The following is a 24,631-nucleotide window of genomic DNA, read 5'->3' as shown; positions in this document are numbered from 1 at the left end:
TAAATATAAATAAATAAGGGTTCCAGCTGGGCATTACAGCTAGGCATTGACTAGGCTGGAGTGCTGGGTTGAAACCACTTACAGTTTGGAGCCAATGAATAGACAGTGTCTTCCAATTATAGGTCATGTGTGAGAAGACCATGTTTCGAATTGATTTACCCTGCTTGTACTGTGGTTTTAGCTAATATTAATGCAAGTGCTATTAACTCCCCAACTAAGTTGATTCCTTTAGCCTTAAACAGTGGACATGGCCAGCTTTCTTTATGTTAGAATAGAGCAAGTAGAATAAAAGTAAAAAATAAAAATGTGCTAGTGTCTCCACCTAATTTGTTACACACACACAGAAGTGTTGCTCCGGTCACTTACCTCACCAGATACCTACTAGACAGCTCAAGAGGACGTGAACCCACCACAATCGAAAGAAGAAGGGCCCTGCCTTCGGGCTGCTAATCTTGGTCAAGTATCTCTCAAGCCCATATCCCTCCTCACCATCAAATTTGGCTCCACACACCTGGCTCAAGGCAGCCTCTGTTTTACCGATTAATTTGCTTTATCTCAGTGGGCCGCCTTAAATTTCAATTTATCGTTAATAATTACTGACTGATACCAAAGTGATTAAATGTCCCTTTTACTTTTGCCCAACACAGAATATTCCCTTCTAATCCAATAAAGCAGAGCTCTTAAACTAATTTGTATCAGCCAATACCGGCATACACAGCTCAACCCTCAATGCAATAACTGCCGCGTTCTCTGGCACAGTAAGCAACTTTCTAAAGGAAGTCTTTTCTGCTGGTGTCAGCCCATGGGTAGAAGATTATCCCAAGATTTCTCACCCATATCCACTGTAGCAGTATCAACCTGCAGTACTTCAATATTAACTGAAACATCAAATTGCATGTTATGTGCGACACGCTCTAGTTACATGATTGAGTGCCTCCTTGGCCCTTTACATTACTCGACCCAGATATTGGTGCTAGAAAAATCAGAGTCCTAAATAATCAAAATTCCTTACTACTTTGACCTTACCGCTACTCATAATGAAGGTGTTTGGCGGCTTTGTCCCTTTACCTAGTTTCAGTGCCTTGAATTTCCCCTCATTCATTTCTAAACGGTGATCTAAACAGAAGTGTGAAAATCTCCGAAGCTGCGTCTATGTCCTGCTGCTGTTCTTGATGCCAGATTATCATCCTCCGCGTAGAGCCGGATAGGGATGCGCCGTCCCCACCTCCACCAGAACTGTTGAGCCAAGGTCCTTCTCCATATCCACATTGACTACCATATCGATATACAAGTTGAGCTTCTACGAGGCAGGATCACATCCCTGGCAAACACCTCTTTGGACACGGAGTAGAATGGTAGTTTCTCCCCCTCTGACATAACGTTGTGCGGTTTGTGAAATTATTGAATAGCCCTTAAAAGTGAATGGACCATTTCTTTTCAAAATGTTGGCCTATCCACTACGTAGAAAGCCTGTCTGAGATCTGAAAAGGACAAAGGGCCTCTTTGTTAACCTTGCTTGATGAGGCCCAACAAGGCCGAAACATGTCTGGGGTTGCTTATGTTTCCATGCAGAGGGGACCTGGCCTAGAAGTTTGGGCAAGGCTGCTCCTACTGGTGGCAGAACCTGACTTATTCGCATATGGATGGCCTCCTTTTGCAATGGTGCAGACAGCTATAAAACAGTGGTGTGGAAGTTTGCCTAGAGCAGTGCCAGTGGTTCAGATTAATTCAAAACCTTCCACCCATCACTTTTTTGGTTATAGTTTGTCTCCCTATGTGAGAGAGGGTATGCCCTGATGTGGGTCCCTTGCTCGTAGTGCCATAGGGAACAAAGCTTCACCTCACTGATAAGACCCAACAAGGCCGAAACATTTCTGGGGTTGCTTGTGTTTCCGTGCAGAGGGGACCTGGCCTAGCAGTTTGGAGAGGGCTGCTCCCCTTGGTGGTAGAACCTTACTTATTTGTATATGGCTGGACCCCTTTTGCAATGACGCAGTCGGGCAAAACAACCGTGGTGTGGAAGGTTGCCCAGAGCAGTGCCAGTGGTTCAGATGAATTGAAAACCTTCCACCCATCACTTTTTTGTTTATAGTTTGTCTCCCTATGTGAGAGAAGGTATGCCCAAACATGGGTCCCTTGCTCACTGCAACATAGGGAACCAAGCTTCACTTCACTGATGAGGCCAAACAACCCTAAAACATGTCTGGGGATGCTTGTGTTTCCGTGCAGAGAGGACCTGGCGTAGCAGTTCAGGCAGGGTTGCTCTCATTGGGGACAGAACCTGACTTATTTGCATTTGGCTGGTCCCCTTTTGCAATTGCGCAGACAGGGTAAAAAACAGGGTTGTGGAAAGTTGCCTGGAGCAGCGCCAGTGGTTCACATTAATTCAAAACCTTCCACCCATCACTTTTTTGGTTATTGTTTGTCTCCCTATCTGAGACAGGGGGTTCCCAGAGGCGGATACCTTGCTCGCTGTGCCATAGGGAACCATGCTTCACCTCACTGATGAGGCCCAAGAAGCCCAAAACATGTCTGGGGTTGCTTGTGTTTCTGTGCAGAGGGAACCTGGCCTAGCAGTTCGGGCAGGCTGCTCCTACTGTTGGCAGAACCTGACTTATTTGCATATGGCTGTACCCCTATTGCAATGGAGCAGACGGGCTAAAAAACTCTCTTGTGGAAGGTTGCCCAGAGCAGAGCCAGTGGTTCAGATTAATTGAAAACCTTCCACCCCTCACTTGTTTGTGGTTATAGTTTGTCTCCCTATGTGAGAGAAGGTATGCCCAGAGGGGGGTACCTTGCTCACTGCACTATAGGAAACCAAGCTTCATTTCACTGATGAGTCCCAACAAGCCCAAAACATGTCTGAGGTTGCTTATGTTTCTGTGCAGAGAGGACCTGGCCTAGCATTTCGGGCAGGGTTGCTCTCAATGGGGACAGAACCTGACTTATTTGCATTTGGCTGGACACCTTTTGCAATTGCGCAGACGGGCTAAAAAACAGTGCTGTGGAAGGTTGTCCAGAGCAGTGCCAGTGGTTCAGATGAATTTAAAACCTTCCACCCATCACTTTTTTGGTTATAGAGAAGTTAAGACAGTAGCACACTGTCTTCCCCTCAAGATCTCAAATGTTCTAGGAGGGCCGTTCCTAGAAACGAAGAGGACGAATCGAGTAGGGAGAGGGGCCTACAGAAAGCCAGACTTTCTCATCCCCTCAAAGAGGACGAATGGCTGAAAATTCATCACCAGAAAATCGTGGACCATTGCTAGTTATCGCCATCCACCAGCTGCTGCGTGAAGAAATATACTGTGCAATTACAGTAGCTAATTATGCGTTAAAGGTCTCCTATTAAGAAGCAAAAGTACACTTGGGATGCATTCTTCATTCATGCTCCGCTGCATTTCTCTTCCATCTATAGGGGAAGCCAAGGGAATGACACTAACTCCAGATTGCGGTTTGACTTCAGTCTTGACTTTTTTGCTGCTTCAATTTCATCATTCTTCTGACCGACCCATCTTCTTCCTTCCGCAAGAGTGACAAGTAGTGAGGATCCTTAACATGCTGGCGTCTCACCTTTCCTGACATATACACGGCATGTTTGGACTGTATAGGCATCATACCCTCAACACTTGGGGTCACTCCCTATCGACTCCCCACTTCCCCTTCTATAGGGGAAGCGAAGGGAATGACACTAACTCCAGATTGCGGTTTGACTTGAGTCTTGAGTTTTTTGCTGCTTCAATTTCATCATTCTTCTGACCGACCCATCTTCTTCCTTCCGCAAGAGTGACAAGTAGTGAGGATCCTTAACATGCTGGCGTCTCACCTTTCCTGACATATACACGGCATGTTTGGACTGTATAGGCATCATACCCTCAACACTTGGGGTCACTCCCTATCGACTCCCCACTTCCCCTTCTATAGGGGAAGCGAAGGGAATGACACTAACTCCAGATTGCGGTTTGACTTGAGTCTTGAGTTTTTTGCTGCTTCAATTTCATCATTCTTCTGACCGACCCATCTTCTTCCTTCCGCAAGAGTGACAAGTAGTGAGGATCCTTAACATGCTGGCGTCTCACCTTTCCTGACATATACACGGCATGTTTGGACTGTATAGGCATCATACCCTCAACACTTGGGGTCACTCCCTATCGACTCCCCACTTCCCCTTCTATAGGGGAAGCGAAGGGAATGACACTAACTCCAGATTGCGGTTTGACTTGAGTCTTGAGTTTTTTGCTGCTTCAATTTCATCATTCTTCTGACCGACCCATCTTCTTCCTTCCGCAAGAGTGACAAGTAGTGAGGATCCTTAACATGCTGGCGTCTCACCTTTTCTGACATATACACGGCATGTTTGGACTGTATAGGCATCATACCCTCAACACTTGGGGTCACTCCCTATCCACTCCCCACTTTACCTGAGACTGGGCAATCTGCTCCCCCGTATTTCCACCCCCCAGTTACTTGTACATGCTTAGCTGCCAAGTTGCCCGCCATCCCTCTCCCCTATTGTTAGCTCAGCGCTCACTTGTAATGATTCCTTGCAACCTACTTCCCTTGCTCTGTACTTCCCTCTATGACTTGTAAAGCACTACCTTGCTTCGCGAAGCAAGGTCCACGCTCCATAAATATAATATTAATAATGATAATAATTTGCAAAACCTGCCCCTCTAGGGATCCTTGAGTGATTTGTTAGAAGTCACATGCCAGTGCATCTCTGTGATCCAAGTAGATGTTTTTAATTCTCTTTGTTCAGGAGTTAACCAGTAAATGGAAAAAGGAAACTGCAGAGGTAGAAATACAGATGGATGGAAAGAAGCAGTGGAAAGATGAAAAGAAAGTTAAAATGTCAAAAGGGTGCAGTGCCAAACAAAGAGTGGTTGAAGGAGAGAATACAATAATACAAGGCAAATGACAGCTCCAAGAAATGAAAAAAAGATGGAAAAAAGCACACTCGCATGCTCATGTACTACAAGGGATAAAATACCCCTAAATGAGATATTGCAGCTCGTCTGCAAGATGCTGGACCGTATAATGGCACTCCGCCTGCTGCCTTCATACCGTTACAGAACATTTCTCTGACTTGCACTAGCCTTAACGTGTTTATCCCATTTATTACAGTATAGTTAGTAAACAGCATCCTTACTGAAGTGTAAAAAGGTTGCTAAGAAGCCATTTATGGTAGTATGTTTGCGTTTAGACTGGTGGAGTTCAGTGCAAGACATTAAGAACCTGTCTGCCAGCCACCTCTCATTTTAAACTACAGAGCAGTAATTACATGTTTTTAAAACATCTTAACAATTTGGGTGACAATACTGATTTGATTTTATTATAGCATGGGACAGTCCCAAACAAGCATCAGAGCGCTACACGCAGAAGCAGAAAAACATGACTGGTAGAAACGTATGAAGGCAGATAACCCGCACAATAGTCTGAACAATATATGCATAAACAGCTGCGTGTGCCCAGTCTCGCGAGATAACTATCCTCATTTGTAACCATTGCTTTTTACAGAGCTCGAAACTGGATTGCTGTTTAGATTGCTACTGAAATCACTTCACACACCTCCGGAGAGTATAGCCTGCCCTCAGTTCATGTTACCACAAAAGGCAAATGTGGTATACCCTCTCGGCTGCGTCTGCTATGTCTTCATGATAGAGAACACTGCTGGTTCACTGGTATTGTTTATTTGTTTATTTATTTATTTATTTGCATTTTTAAAGCGCTCACACAGCCTGGGGGCATCGAGGTGCTGTTACATGAACATGTCTCCTAGTTGCGTATTTGTAACGCGCTTAATACCCCAAGGTTTCTAAGGGCGGACCCGGGGATCGAACCTTAGTTGCTGCGTGTCGTCTTGTTTCCAAGGCGAGCACGTTGATGCTGAGGTTTCCTCCCAAGACAATTATTGATTTGTATTGCACGCCGAAACCCAAAGGTATCTGGGCGCTTTTGCCCGGACGGACAAGAATACATTAGGCTTAAGGTACAGTGTTACAGTTCAGTAAAATACAACGGTTACACTGATATATACATAATAAAAACAATACAATAGGGCAGGGAGGGTAATTGACAAGGCTGAGACAAGTCAAATGTCTCATGTGTCCTTACATACAAGCCAATTTATGATATTGCGCCTAAAGTGTAGTGCAGCCACCTAGTCAGTATGGCCGAGTAGGTGGTTTAGCCATTACTCTCTCCTGCACTGCTGCAGAGCAGTAGTCATTTTGTCACAAGAGGTTTTGAGTGTGTAAAAAAAATGTCTGCATGGCTGCTGAGAGAACCATCTATTGCATGCAAGCTAGCTGGTAAGCCCTCAAAAAAGGCAGGGGGCAAGAAAATAGGCCCTATAAAAAAATGCTATATCCGGGAGTTAAGTGGCATGATGTAGATGTGGCCAGGGGAGCGAAAAAGGAGGAGAAAGTGAATGGCACGAAGCAGGTGTAGTTAGCAGTTAAGTCTACACCACCACTGGAGCAGAGGGAGGACTGAGGAGGGTGCAGTAGCGGAGTCAGCTTTTGGTGCAGGGTAGATAATAGTGTGCCAGCGGGAGGCTGGGGGGGCACACTGTGGAGCAGTGGGGTTACGGGGGGCGCATGCCCCCCCTGAACCTCCCCTGGCTCAGCCACTGGGAAGGGGTAAATGAGGGGTGAGACAAGCTGCATCTAAGAAGAAAGGTGTGAGGAGACAGAACAGGAACAGTGTCAAAGCAGGCACCACCATTAAACTGCCAGAGATAATCCAGCAATGGTATTGATTTACATGAAGAGCTTGCAAAGTGTTGGACTAGCTCCAGTGTGTAAAATGTTTCTTGGACAGAGAAGTCTTCAGTCCTTTCCTGAAAATGATTCCAGGTCCTCGAAGCATGGCCTGAGAAAGACTTTCTAAGAGTGTAGTACATTTTGAACTTTGCGGAGTCACTTCTGTGCTCCGTGGCGCCTGCAGGCTACCGAGATCAGACGCTTTTTCGCCAGGCACTTTAGGGATTGCAGGTGCAGGGTTTTGTTTGTTTGGCATCGATCTTCTGTTGGGAGCCACTGTAATGGGAGGAGAGCAGGAGTCATGTGATTAAACAGAAAGTGCCAGATATCAGATGGGTTGGGCCATGTTGTAGGACCTACACCATTGCTAGGTGGCTTTTCAGTAGGGTGACCAGATATCCTGGTTTTCCCAGGACAGTCTGAGAAATCGCTCTCCGCCCCAGGGTCCAGAGAGTTTTTTAACTTAAAGAACCCCGTCCCGGGATTTGATGGATGGCTGGCTGCTGTCCCGATTTTTGCCGTATCCAATTCAGAAATCCGGAAATCCAGGGCCTGGCGCTACTCTTCCTATGCATGATGGCTTTTCGCACCCCCCTTTCTATCTCCTTCCCCTCCCTGGTTGCTCTCCTCCAATGAGAGGAGTGTGGCTGGAACACATCCCCACGCAACAGTCCAGCAACATGGAAGTTGGACTACCGTTTTATCAGAGCCCTGTTTGTGTTTTACTGTAGTCCTAATTCTATGTCTATTGCCTGTCCCTTTTTTTATCTGGTCTCCCTAATTTTCAGGAGGCCCAGCTACTGGCTTTTCCTATAGTCCAGACTGAAAAGGGATGTTGCTTCTATCACTGACCAGATGTCCAACTTTAGTGAGCTTTTTAGGTTTCCCAGTAGCGTGAGCTAGAATTGAGAATTGTTTTTGATTGGAATATCTAATTGAATGATGGTGTCCAGAACAAAACCCAAAGATATACCATCCACGTCAAAAGCCTAATTTTTAATTGTTTGCACAGATTGGCCCCACCTCACCTGGCCCAACGTATTCTATTGTACCAGCCTTCCCGTTTGTTCGATCTTCCAACACATTCATCCTTGCTGTTCCGTCAAGTCGCTGGTATACTCGAGGCGGCAGGCGTCTTACTTCTCGCCCCAAAATCTGGAACAGCCTACCCCTTCCAATGCAATCCCTGGAGACTTTAGCATCCTTCAATAAATCCCTTAAAAGCTAAGAGCACCCAGATGCAGTTGATTCTGCCCACTCCAATTTCTATTGTTATGCACATTACAAATCGTTCAAGCATCAACATCAAACATCCATAACTAGATTTGCAGGAATCCTGAACTCTGAGTGTTGGATGGGGATGTGTGTGGAATGTTGGATGGGGGTTGGAATGTGGCAAAGGCATCATTAGGAATTCAGTTTGCAGAGGGTTTAGCTTCATGCGATGGAGGGACATTGAGTGTTTTATTTTTCCTAGATTTTCAGCCAGGCAGAACATATATTGTTCCCTCGTGATCTTGAGGACAAGTTGAGCATCGTCTACCTGCTGCTGAATTGTGAGGTTCATGTCACTTATCACATCACCCAGCGGTAGCCAATAGGATGAAGCCGAAGTGGATGACGTCGGGTGCAGGTGCAAGTAAAAGCATTAAGAACGACTCCATAAAACTACTTGTTTTCCAAAAAGTATAGATTCTACATTGAATTGTGCAAATCAACAGCTGCAGGATTTCTTGCATAATAGTGAGAAAGAGACCACATATTGACTGGTAATGATGGATAAGGAATAACCTGGCCCATGCAATAAGTAAACATTGTATTGCAAGTCATGGGAGTTCCTTATAAAGGGGGCACTTTATCCCATGTACAACATCCAGGGAATCTCTATTCAAAGATGTACATGCAAATTGGCTTTTGTTTGCTCTCCATTGCCCAATCTAACTGCGGTTGGAGCAACTAACTGCATCTAAACAAGATGTAGGCCCTCATTATAGGTTTGCTGGTGTCCCGAAGGTAATTCCAGTGGGCTACCGGCAAACTTGCTTTACCGTCTCCCCCGCCCGATATCCGGGTATTACCGTGATATTATGGGTGGCGGATGGCCGGTAAGTTCCCATGCCCATGGAGTCATATAAGACTCCATGGGATGGTATCGCCGTAATCGCCAGCACCGGTAGTGCCAGTGATTCTGACAATTATTTGCGGTAGGCACCTGATCTACCTGATCTGTGGCCTCCACTGGAAAAACTGAAGTGTGCCGGGGCAGGAAAATGCCAGAGCCGGAATTACTGACATTTTTACAGGATTCTTACTGGACTGGCACACTTGTAATGAGGTCTTTAGTTTTGATTCTAGGACATGCGTATGCAACCTTTGACTCTCCAAAGACTCCCATGATCCCTCACCATTGACTATGGTGGCTTGGGCTAATGGCAGTTGTAGTCCAAAACACCTGGAGAGCCAAAGGTAGCAGACCCCTGTTCTAGGAAATATTAAAGTACAAAGTCACGTCAGTGGCATGTTTGTGCCCTATAAGAGAGTACATAATAAGGGATAAAAAACACAAACTTAACACATCTCTAAGCAACATAATTAATGAGCTCCCTAGTACTCGCTCAACACTTCCTTCCCATTTGAGACATTTTGGTATTGCCATTTGTAATGTTGTATGAGACATGGAAGTGAACACCTAATCAATACCTTGAAGGTCATTGCATGTATGATAACAGCCATGTGCTGATCTCTAGATATAAATGTCCTTAATTAAGTGGGCAAAGGCTATTTGATTACCTGGCAATCTTGCTCATAACTAGCTTCAGTCGTCTTTCGGTGGCTGGTGCAGGGTCCACACGAGGGTCTACCCCTTTCATCATGAAGGTACGTCCAGAGGACGGGCTGCAGTATCCGGTTTTGCACCATCCTCCAGTAAGACCCGAGCGATTCTTCTCTAAGGTGTCCAGCATCTTGACAATAGCTCCTCTATCTGGAACCAGACAGGGAATTAGAAGGAGCAACACAGAACCGATTAAAAGCATGTCCCTGGATCCTCAAAAGTGGATGATCATGTGACTGAGAGCCACCTATCTGCATACATAGTCATGTGCTACCAGCTTAGCATCTAAAAAGCAGCATCACAGGTGACATACGGTGTACACATTATAGTTATTGATATGCTGAGCATTTTTATAATTCTATTAAGCTTGCCTGGATTTTGGTACTGTGTAGGGACATGGACATTAAAGGTGGGCCATTCGCCTACCACCTGAAAACATTACAGGAACGCAAAAAAATCACCTAACCAACTATCAGATCCCAATCCACAATGAAGAGGCTCAGGGACAAAGTCCCAAAAGAGGAGAAAAAGAAAGAGAATTAAGAATTGAAGAGGTTATCGAGAAATCTTAATGAAGAAAAGTGATACATACAAAATTGTGCTAAGATAATGATGTCTCTACTCTGGCATTAGTTAATATGAGTGTTCATAAATAAATGTCACGTAAAAATCACGTAAAAATAATGAGCATTCTAGTTTATAATTTTCACTTCTGCTTCCATGTACTTTTGCATTAAGGTATTCTTAATTTTCACGTAGACGCAACCCATACATTCCTGTAGTGACTATATGATAATAGGAAACATCCAAAACTGCTCCCACACGCCCCATACTGGAAATGGCCCTTCCTCCTTCTCCTCTTACCGATTGAAGCCATCAGAGTGTAACCCTGCACTGAAGCTCTCCATATGGGAATATTATTGTTCTTACACCATGATTACCATAAACCTAGTCAATAAAGTGGCAATAAGACCCGAGGTGGCCGGCCAATACCGCCCCAGGTAATGCCCCGGAGGCATTATTTTGGGCGGTATTGGCCCGCCGCCCAGGGTCGTATAGCCATTAGTACCAATACTAATAGTGTGAAAACAAAATCAAAATATCGAGGCTGAGTACCCCAAAAGGAAATACACCGAACACGGGTTACAAAGGAACATACAAAGAACTTTATTTTATACTGAACAGTTTTCCAAGAGAAGTAACAGATAGCTATCAGCCCTCAGTACAACACAATGAACTCCAGCGTGGTTCAGTGTGTTCAGTGAGAGACGCTGTACATTAGAATTTGTCGCTCTTTTATACCATTTGCGAACATGATGTCCAACCCTACTTCGGGTTAATATTCCTCTAATACATTACTGATCTAGGGTTCATGCCGAGTTCGCATATCCACATGTAAATAGTTTGCCTTTAATACATACGTCAACAAGCCTACACAGCAACTGTGTATTTTGGGATTTCCCATACAGGTCTTCTCAAACATTAATACAATGTAGTTAAACAAGTGTTCTCAGTTCAGTATTTGAATACATTGTTCTTAACATATGCTCGCGGATTAGTTTCATTGACGCAAGTAATCCTTTGCACACAGGCTAACGAAGGACAAGGTCTCAGTTCACGACCTCAACAAGTGGCCTGCAGGCAAGTTACATATTAATTACACACAGAGGTCAAGACGGCCATGTTGTATTTCGGAATGACATCATCTACCATTTTAACTCACAAGGTGACTTTACAGAGCGAACCTAAGATGGCGGATTGACCTAAAATGGCAGCTTACATTGATTTTAAGGTCAGGACCTTGCAACACGGATTTCTTCGCAAGTGGCTCACAAGCAGCTTGGCGTAGGCCAATATACACATATTCGTTGCAATAGGAGGCACAATATAATTTCTCATTTGACAAACCCTCCTTTTGGCCTATGCCAAGTGCTAAACTACTTCGGATCTCCAACCAAATAACTCCATGCATCATCGTCCATGCACCCTGAATTGCTGTCAGAAATATCTATTGCCATCAGGTCATTTGCTAAAATTTCTTTTAACATGTTTCCTTGGAAGTTTTATCCGGGGCATACACTTTATGTCCTATCGTACCTATTGCTTGTGCGCAACATACCCCTAGTATCGAACATATACTAGGTAGACACTGAATACAACAACAAAGGAACAACAGAATTCCCAAAATGATCAGTAAGACCGAAAGTACCTTCCAACCCCAAGATCGCAAGAAGTCCCAGAACCAAGCGCTAAGATCCCAATTTCCCTCAGGAACATGCACTTCTGAACTGAGGACGTGCAGATTCTGTATTGCCTTGAAGATAGTTGGGGAGGAATCTGGCACGAAAACACAGCAAGCGGACCCCAATAATTTACACACTCCACCACTTTCAGCCAGAATGACATCTAATGCCATCCGGTTCTGAAGCGCTACCAGTCTTATCGCTTTCCGTTCTAATGTCATATTATAGAGTATGTCCGTGGTCCGGTTGATGGTTCTCTCCAGTACTCTCGCTAGTCTTCTGATATGTTTGGAATTCGCTATCTGCCCCCAAAATGGCACAACTGATTTTGCTATATCTCCCAAGATTTGTGCTGGAGTGTCACCGTTCTCGTCCCGCCGTGGACGAGCCTTTGAAACTTCTATTGAACTAGCTATAAACACCCCAGGTAACAGGATCCCTAAATAACAGGTTCCCTGCCAATTCCTGGGCAACCATAGAAATGCTACATTACCGCAAACAAAGTAGACAGGTTCGCCTACATACAAAGGTCTGTCTTCCTCAGTCAAATTTGCAATGTTGGCACAACCTTTAAAAGCTCCCATTGACTAAGTACCATTCCTCTGTATGCAGAAAGAAACTGAATCGGGCTATGGTAAACAGTATAAGAAGGAGGCATGGCATCCTTATTGCCTATCGGAGCCATCTTAAAGGAAATCAAGGATTGGAAAGGACGAGACAGTCTATCAGAAGGCCTAATAGAAGCAACGTTGGGCTTACTCCTATTTGCGAAAAGCGAGCATCCCAGGGGAGTCAGAACACGTTTCTCAAAGCTATTCAAATTAGTGCCATCAAAGTTTCCTGAGATGCTATCGTTCCAACGGCCAAAGAACAGTGCTCTAAGAGAAGCATAACAAGCAGTTGTCAAAGGCAAAGGATGAATATACCAACCTAGCCCCTTATCCCTGTGTTGCGGTAAATGCGAGCAGACCCAACAATTAGACTTATTAAAAATGGCAAGCATAGCATTCATGATAAGTAGCAGAGTATTATTTTGGTACCTTTGTCTATGCTGGGACTCCCTAGGGGACAAAGTCTGCAAATGTACGAAAGGAGTAGGAACAGTAGGTACATTTTCAGTCGGTAAGAAGGATTCTAAAGGATGCATTTCCTCGAGGTACCATAAGCCTAGGACAGTGACTATTTTAAAACCAAATGTCATTATAAAAATACAGCAATACGTTTTCGGGGCCCAGGTGCATTGTCCATTGTCCCGGTTGGTCACACAATCATTTACAAAACCCATACGAGCGGTAGCGGTGGCAGGCATTGTAGTCTTCAAACGACAAACTCCAGAGTTATTAGCTTGTGACCTCCCGGCCGCGCGACTTCTGAGTCCTTCCACAACCCTAGCCAACAGAATCCCCTTTCTCAAATGTGGGCAAAAACAAGCCCTTGATGATCTTTCCTTCTCTGAATGCACAGCCGAACCGTGCCGTAAGTCTGTCAGATGCACAGCAAAACCGTGACGTAAGTCTATTTTCTTGGACGCAGATTGTACCTTGCTTTTCCCGGTACTGATTGATCCGGAAACTATATGTCGTCAATTCACGTTGGAAGCAACGAATCGAAGACAAGTGAAGATGCCGAATTTGAAACAGCAGTTTCCGGAAGCAAAACTTTTGGAGAGTGGGGAGACAAAATGGCTGGTATCCCAAGCCTCACAGGCTCAGAAAGATTCTCCGATACACTCTCAGCACTATCTACTGCTTTGGGATCGTTGGTTGCAGCGTTAGCGAGGGGTTCTGTTTCTTCTGTATCGTGTGGCACTGGTTGAAGAAGTTTCTTGACGTGCGACACATGGATCCAGTTCTTTCTTCCAGAAACCCGCACCGCCATTTGTGTGACCAACAGGACCTGGAATGGGCCCCGCCAGCTAGGTGCAAGGCAGGAAGAGCGCTCAAATGCCTTGATGAGCATGCAGCTTCCAGGCCGTATGCTGTGGCCCGGGCCCTCGTATCGCACAGGTAAAGCCTCTCGCACCTGGTGATAAATCAAATACAGGGTTTAAGTCAACTGGCTGCAATAATCTGAAAGTAATACATTTTCAACATCTCTCAAAGATCTACATTTAGGAAGGTTCCAGATATTGGCAGGTCTCCCCATTACCACCTCAAATGGAGAGAGCCCAGTCTTAGTTTGAGGGGTTGTACGCATGGCTAATAACACGATCGGTAAGGCGTCCGGCCATTTTAATTTAGTGGCGGCACACGTCTTAGTGAGCTTATTCTTGATGATACCATTGTGTATTTCTACTAGTCCGGCGATCTGAGCATGTCTGGCCGAATGGAACCGTTTTTTGATCTGTAATGCCGCACATATCTGCAGAATTACGGCAGCGACAAAATGTGCACCATTGTCTGACCAGATGACTCTTAGTAGCCTGTACCGTGGGAATTACTCTTTTAACATGGTTTTCACCGTAATCATAGCTGAAGCATCTTTGAAAGGGAAAGCCTCAACCCATTTACTAAAAGCACAGATGACCACTAATACGTACTTCATATTATTACAGCGTTCCATTTCAATAAAATCAAAGTGGATGACTTTGAAGGGGACAGAGGGTGGCCCTACACTTCCCCTTGGAGTTGCCGTCCCCTTTCCCACATTGTGTTGTAGGCAAATCATGCAATCCTGAACATAGCGTTTTTTTCGAAATTTTGTCATTTACCCAAACGTTCTCTAACATTTTCTTTTCTGGGCACATAGATGCGTAGGACCATGGGCCATGATAACCATCATCATTACATACGCGTCAGGGAGTAGCTATTTCCCTTCAACTATGTCCACCCAACACCCGTCATCATCGAGTTTCCCCAAGCCTTCAGCCCACCTCTTGGATTCTTCTAGCGTGGCATCAGCTTGGATATCCCGTACAGACCCAACACCCTTGTCTATTGCATAGGCATTTACAGTCTCCCTTGTAACATACATCTCCGTAAGGGGATGTCATGATGCCTACCCCCGGGGAACCAGACCAGGTCCAGCAATCCTGGAAGCAGGCATCAAGTTATTTTGAGCAAGCCCAAAAACCCCTGCTAGGGGCTGTTTGGGTGCGGTCCTGGTGCCTATGGCGCCAGGCTCATATGGAGAGATAGTCCTGGCGCCATAGGTGCCAGGCTCATAGAGTACAACTTACCTGATGCAGACCATGCTGCAAGCTTACCTGATGCAGACCATGCTGCAGAGCTCCAAGCCAAATGAGGCTTGGAAGGGACTATTTTACCTAGGGACTATTTTTTACTCGGGTGGGGCTGGGGAGGAATACTTACCTGGGACTACTTTGGAGGCTATTTAAACCACGCCTGAAGAGCAGCACACGCTTCGCGTTATTCTGCATCCAGCAGCGTAACGCTCACAGTGTCTGCAAGCCTGCATCCAGTCTTCTGCAACGCCCGCCTTGAGTCTGCAGCTCCTCGAAAAAGGGAGGAACAGAAGGAGAAGAGGTTAGAATAAGAGCAAGACCTTCGATCCTTACCTGAATTCCGGATCCACCGCGCCTTGGAGCTGGAAGAAAGAAGCATTTTACGCGTGCCGCCTCGCCTGCTGCAGCACCTCGCTGAACTCACCGGCCTTCGCAGCATCCTCATGATCCACCGCATCCTTCTGCACGTTCCCGCCGCACTCTGGCACCAAGGTGAACACAAGAACAGCAAAGGTGAACCAAGGGACTAAACAGAGGCAATAGTAACTACCCCCATAGACTTACCTGATTACCGCCGGGGTTACTATTCCTCTTCACGGGTCGGCGCAGTCTCCATTGCATCCTTGCCGTACTCCGGCCCCTAAGGGAAACAAAAGGACAACAAGGTGAGATGGAGGGACAAACAAGGGGAACTCTTCTCACCACAATAGACTTACCTAATTTTACCGCCGGAGGCATTATTTCCCCGAACTTCATATTTTCTCTCCACACCTGAATAAGGGAGCAAGCCACAAGTTACATTCTGGCCTTATTTTATTGAACTGTGTAAGATAAGCCAAATCCTTACCTGAACTTCGTCAGCTACCACAAGGAACTCTTCGCTGGGGTCAAGCTGCAAACTGCAAGGAATCGGACAAGAGTGAAAGTCAGACATGTGAACTCTTACGAACTACATACTTTTCGGAGTCAATATTGTTCTGGAACTCACCAATTCCTTTGAGCCAGTGGAGCAACTGGTTATCAACGCGCCCCTGTGCTCAATGCAGGATGGAGAGCTCATCTTTTCAAACCATCAGGTGAGACTATAAGAGGGGACATCAAAGGTGATGGGGACATCAAAGAGGGGACATCAAAGGTGATCTGTGGGGAGAACAGCGGGGGTGGGGGGATTTACGCTCAACTCCACGGGTGGTTAATTCCCTTTCTCCATTTGCAGAGGAATATTCCTACGGGCCAAGCAAATGAAGCCAGGTGGGCCAGTCCAGTCCGTCATCTCGGCCCTACACGTCACATTGGTGGAGACCGCAGCTGTCCAGCTCAGATTGACGCCTCTGTGGGAGCCAGGTGAGCATAACAGAACGCAAAGCCTACCCACAAATTCACACCCGGGAGTTATGGATACCTCAGAGACTGACCAATTGGCCCAATTACTAGGGGAACTGAGGGCTGAAGTGCATTCTGCCCGTCAAGAAACCAATGCTCTTAGGAGAGAACTGATTTTGTCAAAGGAGCAAACTGATGACCTTGCTAGGCAACTATTGTAAAGCCAGGCTGGACAAGCACCCCTACCTGGTTCCGGGGGAAATCCAGCTCCTGTGTTATCGAGTAACCCTGTGCAAATAAACCTACCAGGAAATATTCCATTAGCCCCACCCGAACGCTTTGCCTGAGATCCAAAAAGGTTTGCCATGTTTATGAACCAATGGCGCTTGCATTTTTTATGCAGACCTGGAGCCTTCCCAAACGATCAAGCCAAGGTAGCCTTTGTATTGTTATATCTCAGCGGCAGTGCAGCTGATTGGTCAATTCCACTAGTTAGTCAGGATGATCCAAGTCTTCGGGATTTTCAGGGCTTTCAAACTAGCATGGAAAGACTATTTGCCCAGCACTCCCAAGGACAGGCCCTGGATAACGAACTTTTGTCCCTACGACAGGGTAACCAGGACCTTCTATCCTACATCACGGCCTTTAATAAGTTAATAGTGGAAACTGGATGGCCTGAGGTCAAACGAATCACGTTATTTCATCGAGGGCTTCGAGGAGAACTCAAGGATGTCTGTCTTGGCTCAAGTCGTGAACCCACCTCAAGACTTCGCTGAATATATAGACTTAGTGGTCCAGTTAGATCACAGACTTCAGAACAGAAAGGCTGATCGAGCCAAGTTTGAGAATCGGGTGTTGGTCAAATCCCACGCTAACCCCAAAGGAGCAGATGCTTCAGAACCCATGCAAATCGGAGGGTTAAAGGACCCTTAACCCAGAAGGAAAGAGAAAGGAGACGGCAAATGCAATTGTGTCTATATTGTGGAACTCCTGGGCATTGTCTATGGGATTGCCCTGTAAAACCACCCAAGAAGGTGGTAGGAGCTGCTGATAAAAGCCATATGGAGTCAGACTCGGGAAACGACCACGCCCGACAAGCGTAGATGTCCGCTTGCCGAGCTAGAAGAAGGATTCTCAGACCTCGCATTTCATCATACCATGGTCCTCGTAGATCCAGGGCAGCCATCGCGTATGCACGCAGTAAGGGCATACATTGATAGCGGGGCCATAGGAAACTATGTGGACTATGAATTGGCTTCCAGGATGAATCTACCTCTCTGCCGAAAAACCACCTCAGATGTCATCACCACAGTCGATGGAACTGAAATTGCCTCTGGGACTGTAACACATTCCACCGCAGAGATGACACTATTGGGTCAGGATGGGCATCGAGAGACTATTGTGTTTGATCTAATCAAAGCCCCACAGTTCCAAATAATACTGGGGATACCTTGGTTGGAAACCCATAATCCTTGTATTGATTGGCGAGAGAAGAGAATAACCTTCCCGGATTGTGCACAAACCTGTTACCTAAAGAAAAATCAGAACGCAGGCCTGGCCACAGTAACCACAGCAGTCATGCAACTACCTCCAGAATACCAAGAATTCCAGGATGTCTTCCAAAAGGAACAGGCAAACAACTTACCTCCTCACAGATCGTACAATTGTCAAATCGATCTCATACCCGGTGCACAACCTCCTTGTAGCAGGATCTATGCCCTTACGGAACCTGAGAACCTTCACCTACGACAATACTTAGACCAGTACCTTGCCAATGGCTTTATTCGCCCATCCAAGTCCCCTGCATCTTCAGCTTCGTTCTTCGTGCCCAAAAAGGAAGGTGACCTCAGAACGTGCATAGACTACCGCGCATTGAACCAGATAACTGTTAAGAACCGATACCCATTGCCTCTGATCCCTGAACTACTAGACCAAGTGAATGACGCTTGTATATACACTAAATTAGATCTCCGGGGGGCATACCATCTGGTACGTGTAAAAGAGGGCGACGAATGGAAGACTGCTTTCTGCACTGAGTATGGGTTATTCGAATACCAGGTGATGCCTTACGGGTTGTGCAATGCACCAGCAGCCTTCCAATACTTCATGAACGATGTCCTTTGTGAACTCATTGACGTTTGTGTTGTCGTGTATATCGATGATATTCTAGTATACTCCTCTTCAGAATCTGACCATGTGAGGCATGTCCGAGCAGTCCTTGAGAAATTGCGCCAGCAAAAACTATATGCAAAACTTGAAAAATGCGTTTTTCATGCCACAGAAGTTGAATTCCTTGAGTTTATCCTGACCCCGAAGGGAGTCCGAATGGACTCACGAAAGGTGGACGCAATCCTTAAGTGGCCATCACCAAGTTCAGTTAAAGGAGTACAAAGCATGCTCGGCTTTGCCAATTTCTACCGCAGATTCATCCCAGATTTTTCACATGTCATACATCCCATCACAGCACTCTTGCAAAAAAATAAACGCTTTATGTGGACTGAAGAAGCTGAAAATGCCTTCCAAGAGCTGAAAGCGAAATTCACGTCTGCACCTGTGTTAAAGCACCCGCGCCCTGAACTTCCATACATAGTGGAAACTGATGCATCCAGTTTAGCCATGGGAGCCGTCCTGTCTCAAAAGGACCCTAAAACTGGCCAGCTTCACCCAGTAGCATTTTGGTCCAGAAAGTTCTTGACACCCGAGTTAAACTATGCGGTTACCGACAAGGAGTTATTAGCCATTAAATCCACCTTCAAGGCATGGCGGCACTATCTTCTCGGTGCCAGGCATACCATTACTGTGATCACCGGAACTTACAGTATTTAAAAACAGCCAAGGCCCAATCATCACATCAACTCCGATGGGCATTGTTCTTTGCCGAGTTCGATTTCGTGATAACCTATCGACCAGGTTGTAAGAATGGTAAAGCAGATGCCTTATCCTGAATAGGGATGGGAGAGGCAGAAGTGAACCCAGAACCAGTACCTATAATTTCCGAACAAAGGATTCTTGGCATGACTACTCTACAGACACTAGACGACATTCAGGTTAAGATCCAGCAACTCTTTGATCCTACAGCCCTGCAGGACTGGGTAAAGAAAGGCCCGCACTACTCTTTCACCAATGATCTGCCTTATTACCAAGGGCGGCTATTTCTGCCGCACAAGGAACTACAAGAGCTAGGCATTTCCCGTTATCATGATACCCTAATGGAGGGGCACCCAGGTATTGCAAAAACTGAAGCTAAAATTAAAAGACAATTCTGGTGGCCCACCTGGCGAAAGGATATTAAATCTTTTGTGATGTCTTGTGGCATTTGCGCCCAAAACAAAAGTCAAAAGAAAAAACCAGCTGGACTCTTACAACCTTTAGTCATTCCGCCTACACCATGGCACACCTTATTGTTAGACTTTATAACCGATCTACCTCCTTGTAATGGGTTTAACACCATTCTAGTTATTGTGGATCTTTTTTCGAAGATGGCCCACTTTATTCCTTTAAAAGGACTACCTTCAGCCTCAATCCTGGCCAAAGAATTCCTCGAAAATATTGTTTGTATACATGGATTTCCGTCCGTGTTGGTCTCTGACCGTGGCAGTCAATTAATTTCACATTTTTGGAAGAAATGTTGTCAATTGGCGCAAATCGACATGAGATTATCGACCAGTCACCACCCCCAGACCGATGGTCAAACGGAGAGGACCAACCAGACTCTTGAACAATACCTGCGTTGTATGTTACATCAGACTGAGAGTAATTGGAAGGACATTCTTTGGATCGCCGAATATGCATACAATAATTCAGTACATTCTGGACTGGACAAAGCCCCTTTTATACCCTATATAGACACCACCCTCGAACCTCAGACCTTGACTCACCCCAACACTTAGAAATGCCCACAGTGGACAATCTACACGCTACGATTACACAAGCCTTTACGGAGGCAACTGCACATTTACAACAGGCGAAGGAGAAATATAAGAAAGATGCTGATTGGCATAGAAGTGATACTCCACAGTACCAGATAGGGGACCAAGTATGGTTGGCCACAAAACACATACCTCTCAAAGGAACCCGGACCTTTAACCCTAGATATTTGAGACCTTACTCTATTAAGGCCATTATCAACCCGGTGGCCGTCAAGTTGGACTTACCTGCTAATATGCGAATTCACCCCGTCTTTCATGTGTCACTTTTGAAGCCAGTGCAACCAGGGACAAGACTAACCAAGCCACCAAACCCCATCCTTATAGACGGGGAACCTGAATTTGAAGTTAAGAACATCCTGGACTCCAAGATAGTAAAGTCAACATTTTTTATTTAATCGACTGGAAAGGTTACGGACCACAGGAAAGGTCTTGGGAACCTAGTGACCACGTGCATGCACCTGGATCGGTGAAAAGATTCCACCAAAATTTCCCAGACAAACCAAAACCACGGGGAAGAACGACTTTAGGAGGGGCCTTGGGGGGAGTGCTGTCATGATGCCTACCCACGGTGAACCAGACCAGGTCCAGCAATCCCGGAAGCAGGCATCAAGTTATTTTGAGCAAGCCCAAAAACCCCTGCTAGGGGCTGTTTGGGTGCGGTTCTGCCGCCTATGGCGCCAGGCTCATATGGAGAGTCAGTCCTGGCACTATAGGCGCCAGGCTCATAGAGTAGAACTTACCTGATGCAGACCATGCTGCAAGCTTACCTGATGCAGACCATGCTGCAGAGCTCCAAGCCAAATGAGGCTTGGAAGGGACTATTTTACCTAGGGACTATTTTTTACTCGGGTGGGGCTGGGGAGGAATACTTACCTGGGACTACTTTGGAGGCTATTTAAACCACGCCCGAAGAGCAGCACACGCTTCGCGTTATTCTGCATCCAGCAGCGTAACGTTCACTGTGTCTGCAAGCCTGCATCCAGTCTTCTGCCATGCCCGCCTCGAGTCTGCAGCTCCTCGAAAAAAGGGAGGAACAGAAGGAGAAGAGGTTAGAATAAGAGCAAAACCTTCCATCCTTACCTGAATTCCGGATCCACCGCGCCTTCGAGCTGGAAGAAAGAAGCATTTTACGCGCGCTGCTTTGCCTGCTGCAGCACCGCGCTGAACTCACCGGCCTTTGCAGCATCCTCACGATCCGCCGCATCCTTCTGTACGTTCCCACCACACTCTGGCACCTAAGGGGAACACAAGAACAGCAAAGGTGAGCCAAGGGAATAAACAGAGGCAATAGTAACTACGCCCATAGACTTACCTTATTACGCCGGGGGTACTATTCCTCTTCACGGGTCGGCGCAGTCTCCATTGCATCATTGCCATACCCCGGCCCCTAAGGGGAACAAAAGGACAACAAGGTGAGACAAAGGGACAAACAAGGGGAACTCTTCTCACCACAATAGACTTACTTAATTTTACTGCCGGAGGCATTATTTCCCAGAACTTCATATTTTCTCTCCACACCTGAATAAGGGAGCAAGCCACAGGTTGCATTCAGGCCTTATTTTATTGAACTGTGTAGGATAAGCCAAATCCTTACCTGAACTTCGTCAGCTATCACGAGGAACTCTTCGCTGGGGTCAATCTGCAAACTGCAAGGAATCGGACAAGAGTGAAAGTCAGACATGTGAACTTTTACGAACTACATACTTTTCGGAGTCAATATTGTTCTGGAACCCACCAATTCCTTCGAGCCAGTGAAGCAACTGGTTATCAACGCGCCCCTGCGCTCAATGCAGGATGGGGAGCTTATCTTTTCAAACCATCAGGTGAGACTATAAGAGGGGACATCAAAGGTGATCTGTGGGGAGAACAGCAGGGGTGGGGGGATTTACGCTCAACTCCACGGGTGGTTAATTCTCTTTCTCCATTTGCAGAGGAATATTCCTACGGGCCAAGCAAACGAAGCTAGGTGGGCCAGTCCAGTCCGTCATCTCAGCCCTATGCGTCACATTGGTGGAGACCGCAGCTGTCCAGTTCAGATTGACGCCTCTGTTGGAGCCAGGTGAGCGTAACAGGGATCAGTAGCAGTTTGTCTAACTATCTGATCAGCGATAGCATTCCCTTTTCCTATGTCATCTGTAATCTTTCGATGTGCTGCACACTTAATAACGGCTAACTGAATAGGGAGCGCAAGCGCTGAGAGCAGGTGTACTATTAGGGAGCCATGTTGGATCTTGGTGCCATGTGAAGTTATGAACCCTCACTCTGACCAAAGTCTCCCAAAGTTGTGAACCACCCCAAAGGCATACTGACTATCAGTATATATGTTTACTGCAAGCCCTTCGAAAAGTTCACAAGCTCTGGTCAATGCTATAATCTCTGTGGCCTGCGTAGAGTTATGCGTAATTCTCTTGGTTTCCACGACCGTGCTTAATGTGGTGATTGCATAAGCAGCTGTGGATATACCATCCAGAAGTTTGAAGCAGGAGCCATCACAAAACAGCTCTCCTTGCGGATTATCCAAAGGAGTGTCTTTCAAATCAATTCTACCCTTTGTCTCTTGTTTGGTAGTATGCAGACAGTAATGTGACTCTTCATCGCTGCAAGTAGTATCTTGCGGGAAAGGTAGGAGTTCAGCTGGATTAAGAACACAACACCTCTTAATTTGGATGTGAGGAGCAAACAAGATCAATTCATATCTCGTCAACCGTGCGGAAGTGAGGTGTTGCGTTTGGGTTTGGTTCAGTAGAACATCTACAGAGTGAGGCACCATCAGGGTTAGATCATGGCCTAGGACCATTCCCTCACTCTGTTTTACAGACGCAGCAGCAGCAGCGACAGCTCGCAAACATCTTGGCAAAGCGCATGCTACAGGATCAAGGGCGGAAGAATAGTAATCGCACAGCCTATTCTTCTCTCCATGTTCCTGCGTTAACACAGCCAAAGCACATCCATCACATTCATGCACAAACAACACAAAGGCCTTTTCATAGTTTGGTGTGCCCAAAACTGGTGCCGAGCATAATGCAGTCTTGAGCAAATCAAACGATTGCTGGTGTTCCGCGTGTCACGGCAATGGTGAAGAAATGCCCTTCTTTGTCATAGCCAACATCAGTTTGATCACTAGTGAAAGGTTCGGGATCCACAACCTACAGTAAGAAGCCATACCTATCAAGGCTCTAACTTCCTTCTGTGTATTTGGGACAGATATGCCAGAAATATGTTTTATTCTTTCAGGTGTCAATCTTCTTCCCTCTTTTGACAGGAAATAGCCTAAATAGGCGACCTCCTGACAACAATATTGAAACTTTTTAAGTGAAGCTTTTTGACCATGCTTAGCTAGATGAATAAGCAATAATACAGTGCCCTCCTTACAGGTGCTCTCAGAGTCAGCGGCTCAAAGCAAGTCATCAACATATTGAAGCAATGTACAAGTAGAGGGCAATTCAAGGGTATCAAGCTGTTCTTTCAAAGCCCTACTATAGATGCTAGGACTCTCTGTGTACCCTTGAGGTGCACAATAAATGTGAACGAGCGTCCCCCTAAGGTGAATGCGAACAAGTATCTACTATCCTTGTGTATAAGAATACTAAAGAAAGCATTCTTTAGATCCACAACACTAAAGTAAGTAGCTATAGCTGGAATCATGGTTAATATTGTTGTCACATCAGGAACAATTTGAAATTGCGGAGCGACGACTTTATTAATGGCACGTAAATCAATTATAAAACGGAATGGAATTGCATTATCGCCTTTCTTGTACACGGGTAAAATCAGACTATTGCACAAACTTCCTGAAATTTCCTTAATCACCCCGCGATGCACAAAATCGGAAACAATGCATTTCAAAGCTTGCTCGCCCTCAACTGAAATCTTATACTGGGGAATGCGTGGCAGCTCTATTCCATGTTAAACTACCTTAACAGGCTCAATCTGTAAAACACTGATATCGTTGTCGTCAACAGCCCATAAGCTCTCTGGTACATCAATGAATTCTGGCGGCAAAAGTCTAGTCAAGAATTGCGGGACAGAAAGTTGCTGTGGTGAAATCGTCAAGCACACTCCATCAGAAGAACAATAAATCACTGGATTTAATTCTTTAACAGGTTCAACCCCAGCAAATTCTCTCCACAATTCGAAGTCAACAGAAATGGACAGTGGTCCGTAAAGGGACCCAAAGAAATGGGTACCGGTGAAGAAACTGGACAAACAACTGGCGTACCAGAAAACCCTACAGAAACATTGGTTTGCCCTGACAGTGGAATGTTTGGAACCCGAGAATGACCAATGGAACACTTCTGTGCTTCAGTATCTATCAAAAACTGATGTTTCCTATTTCCCACCAACATTTCAACGTAGGG

General features: G+C 45.8%; 1 protein-coding gene across 2 annotated transcripts in view; it reads right to left on the bottom strand.

The window, feature by feature from the left end:
• The window catches only part of SPMIP6 (sperm microtubule inner protein 6), a 310,448-nt gene that overhangs the window by 91,419 nt on the left and 194,398 nt on the right, over window positions 1-24,631 (bottom strand). For both annotated transcript variants that reach the window (XR_011280602.1, XM_069626836.1), the window contains exon 6: window positions 9,552-9,744. Coding sequence is in view for 1 of the 2 variants with exons in the window: in XM_069626836.1 (XP_069482937.1) it covers window positions 9,552-9,744 (193 nt within the window). In the remaining variant the exon portion in view is untranslated. The remainder of the gene's footprint in view (window positions 1-9,551; window positions 9,745-24,631) is intronic.

Source organism: Ambystoma mexicanum, chromosome 6p (genome assembly GCF_040938575.1).
Source record: "Ambystoma mexicanum isolate Mex_15411 chromosome 6p, UKY_AmexF1_1, whole genome shotgun sequence".
NCBI lineage: Eukaryota > Metazoa > Chordata > Amphibia > Caudata > Ambystomatidae > Ambystoma > Ambystoma mexicanum.
Note: the sequence above shows the minus strand (reverse complement) of the source record. Positions and strands in the feature narration are given on the sequence as shown.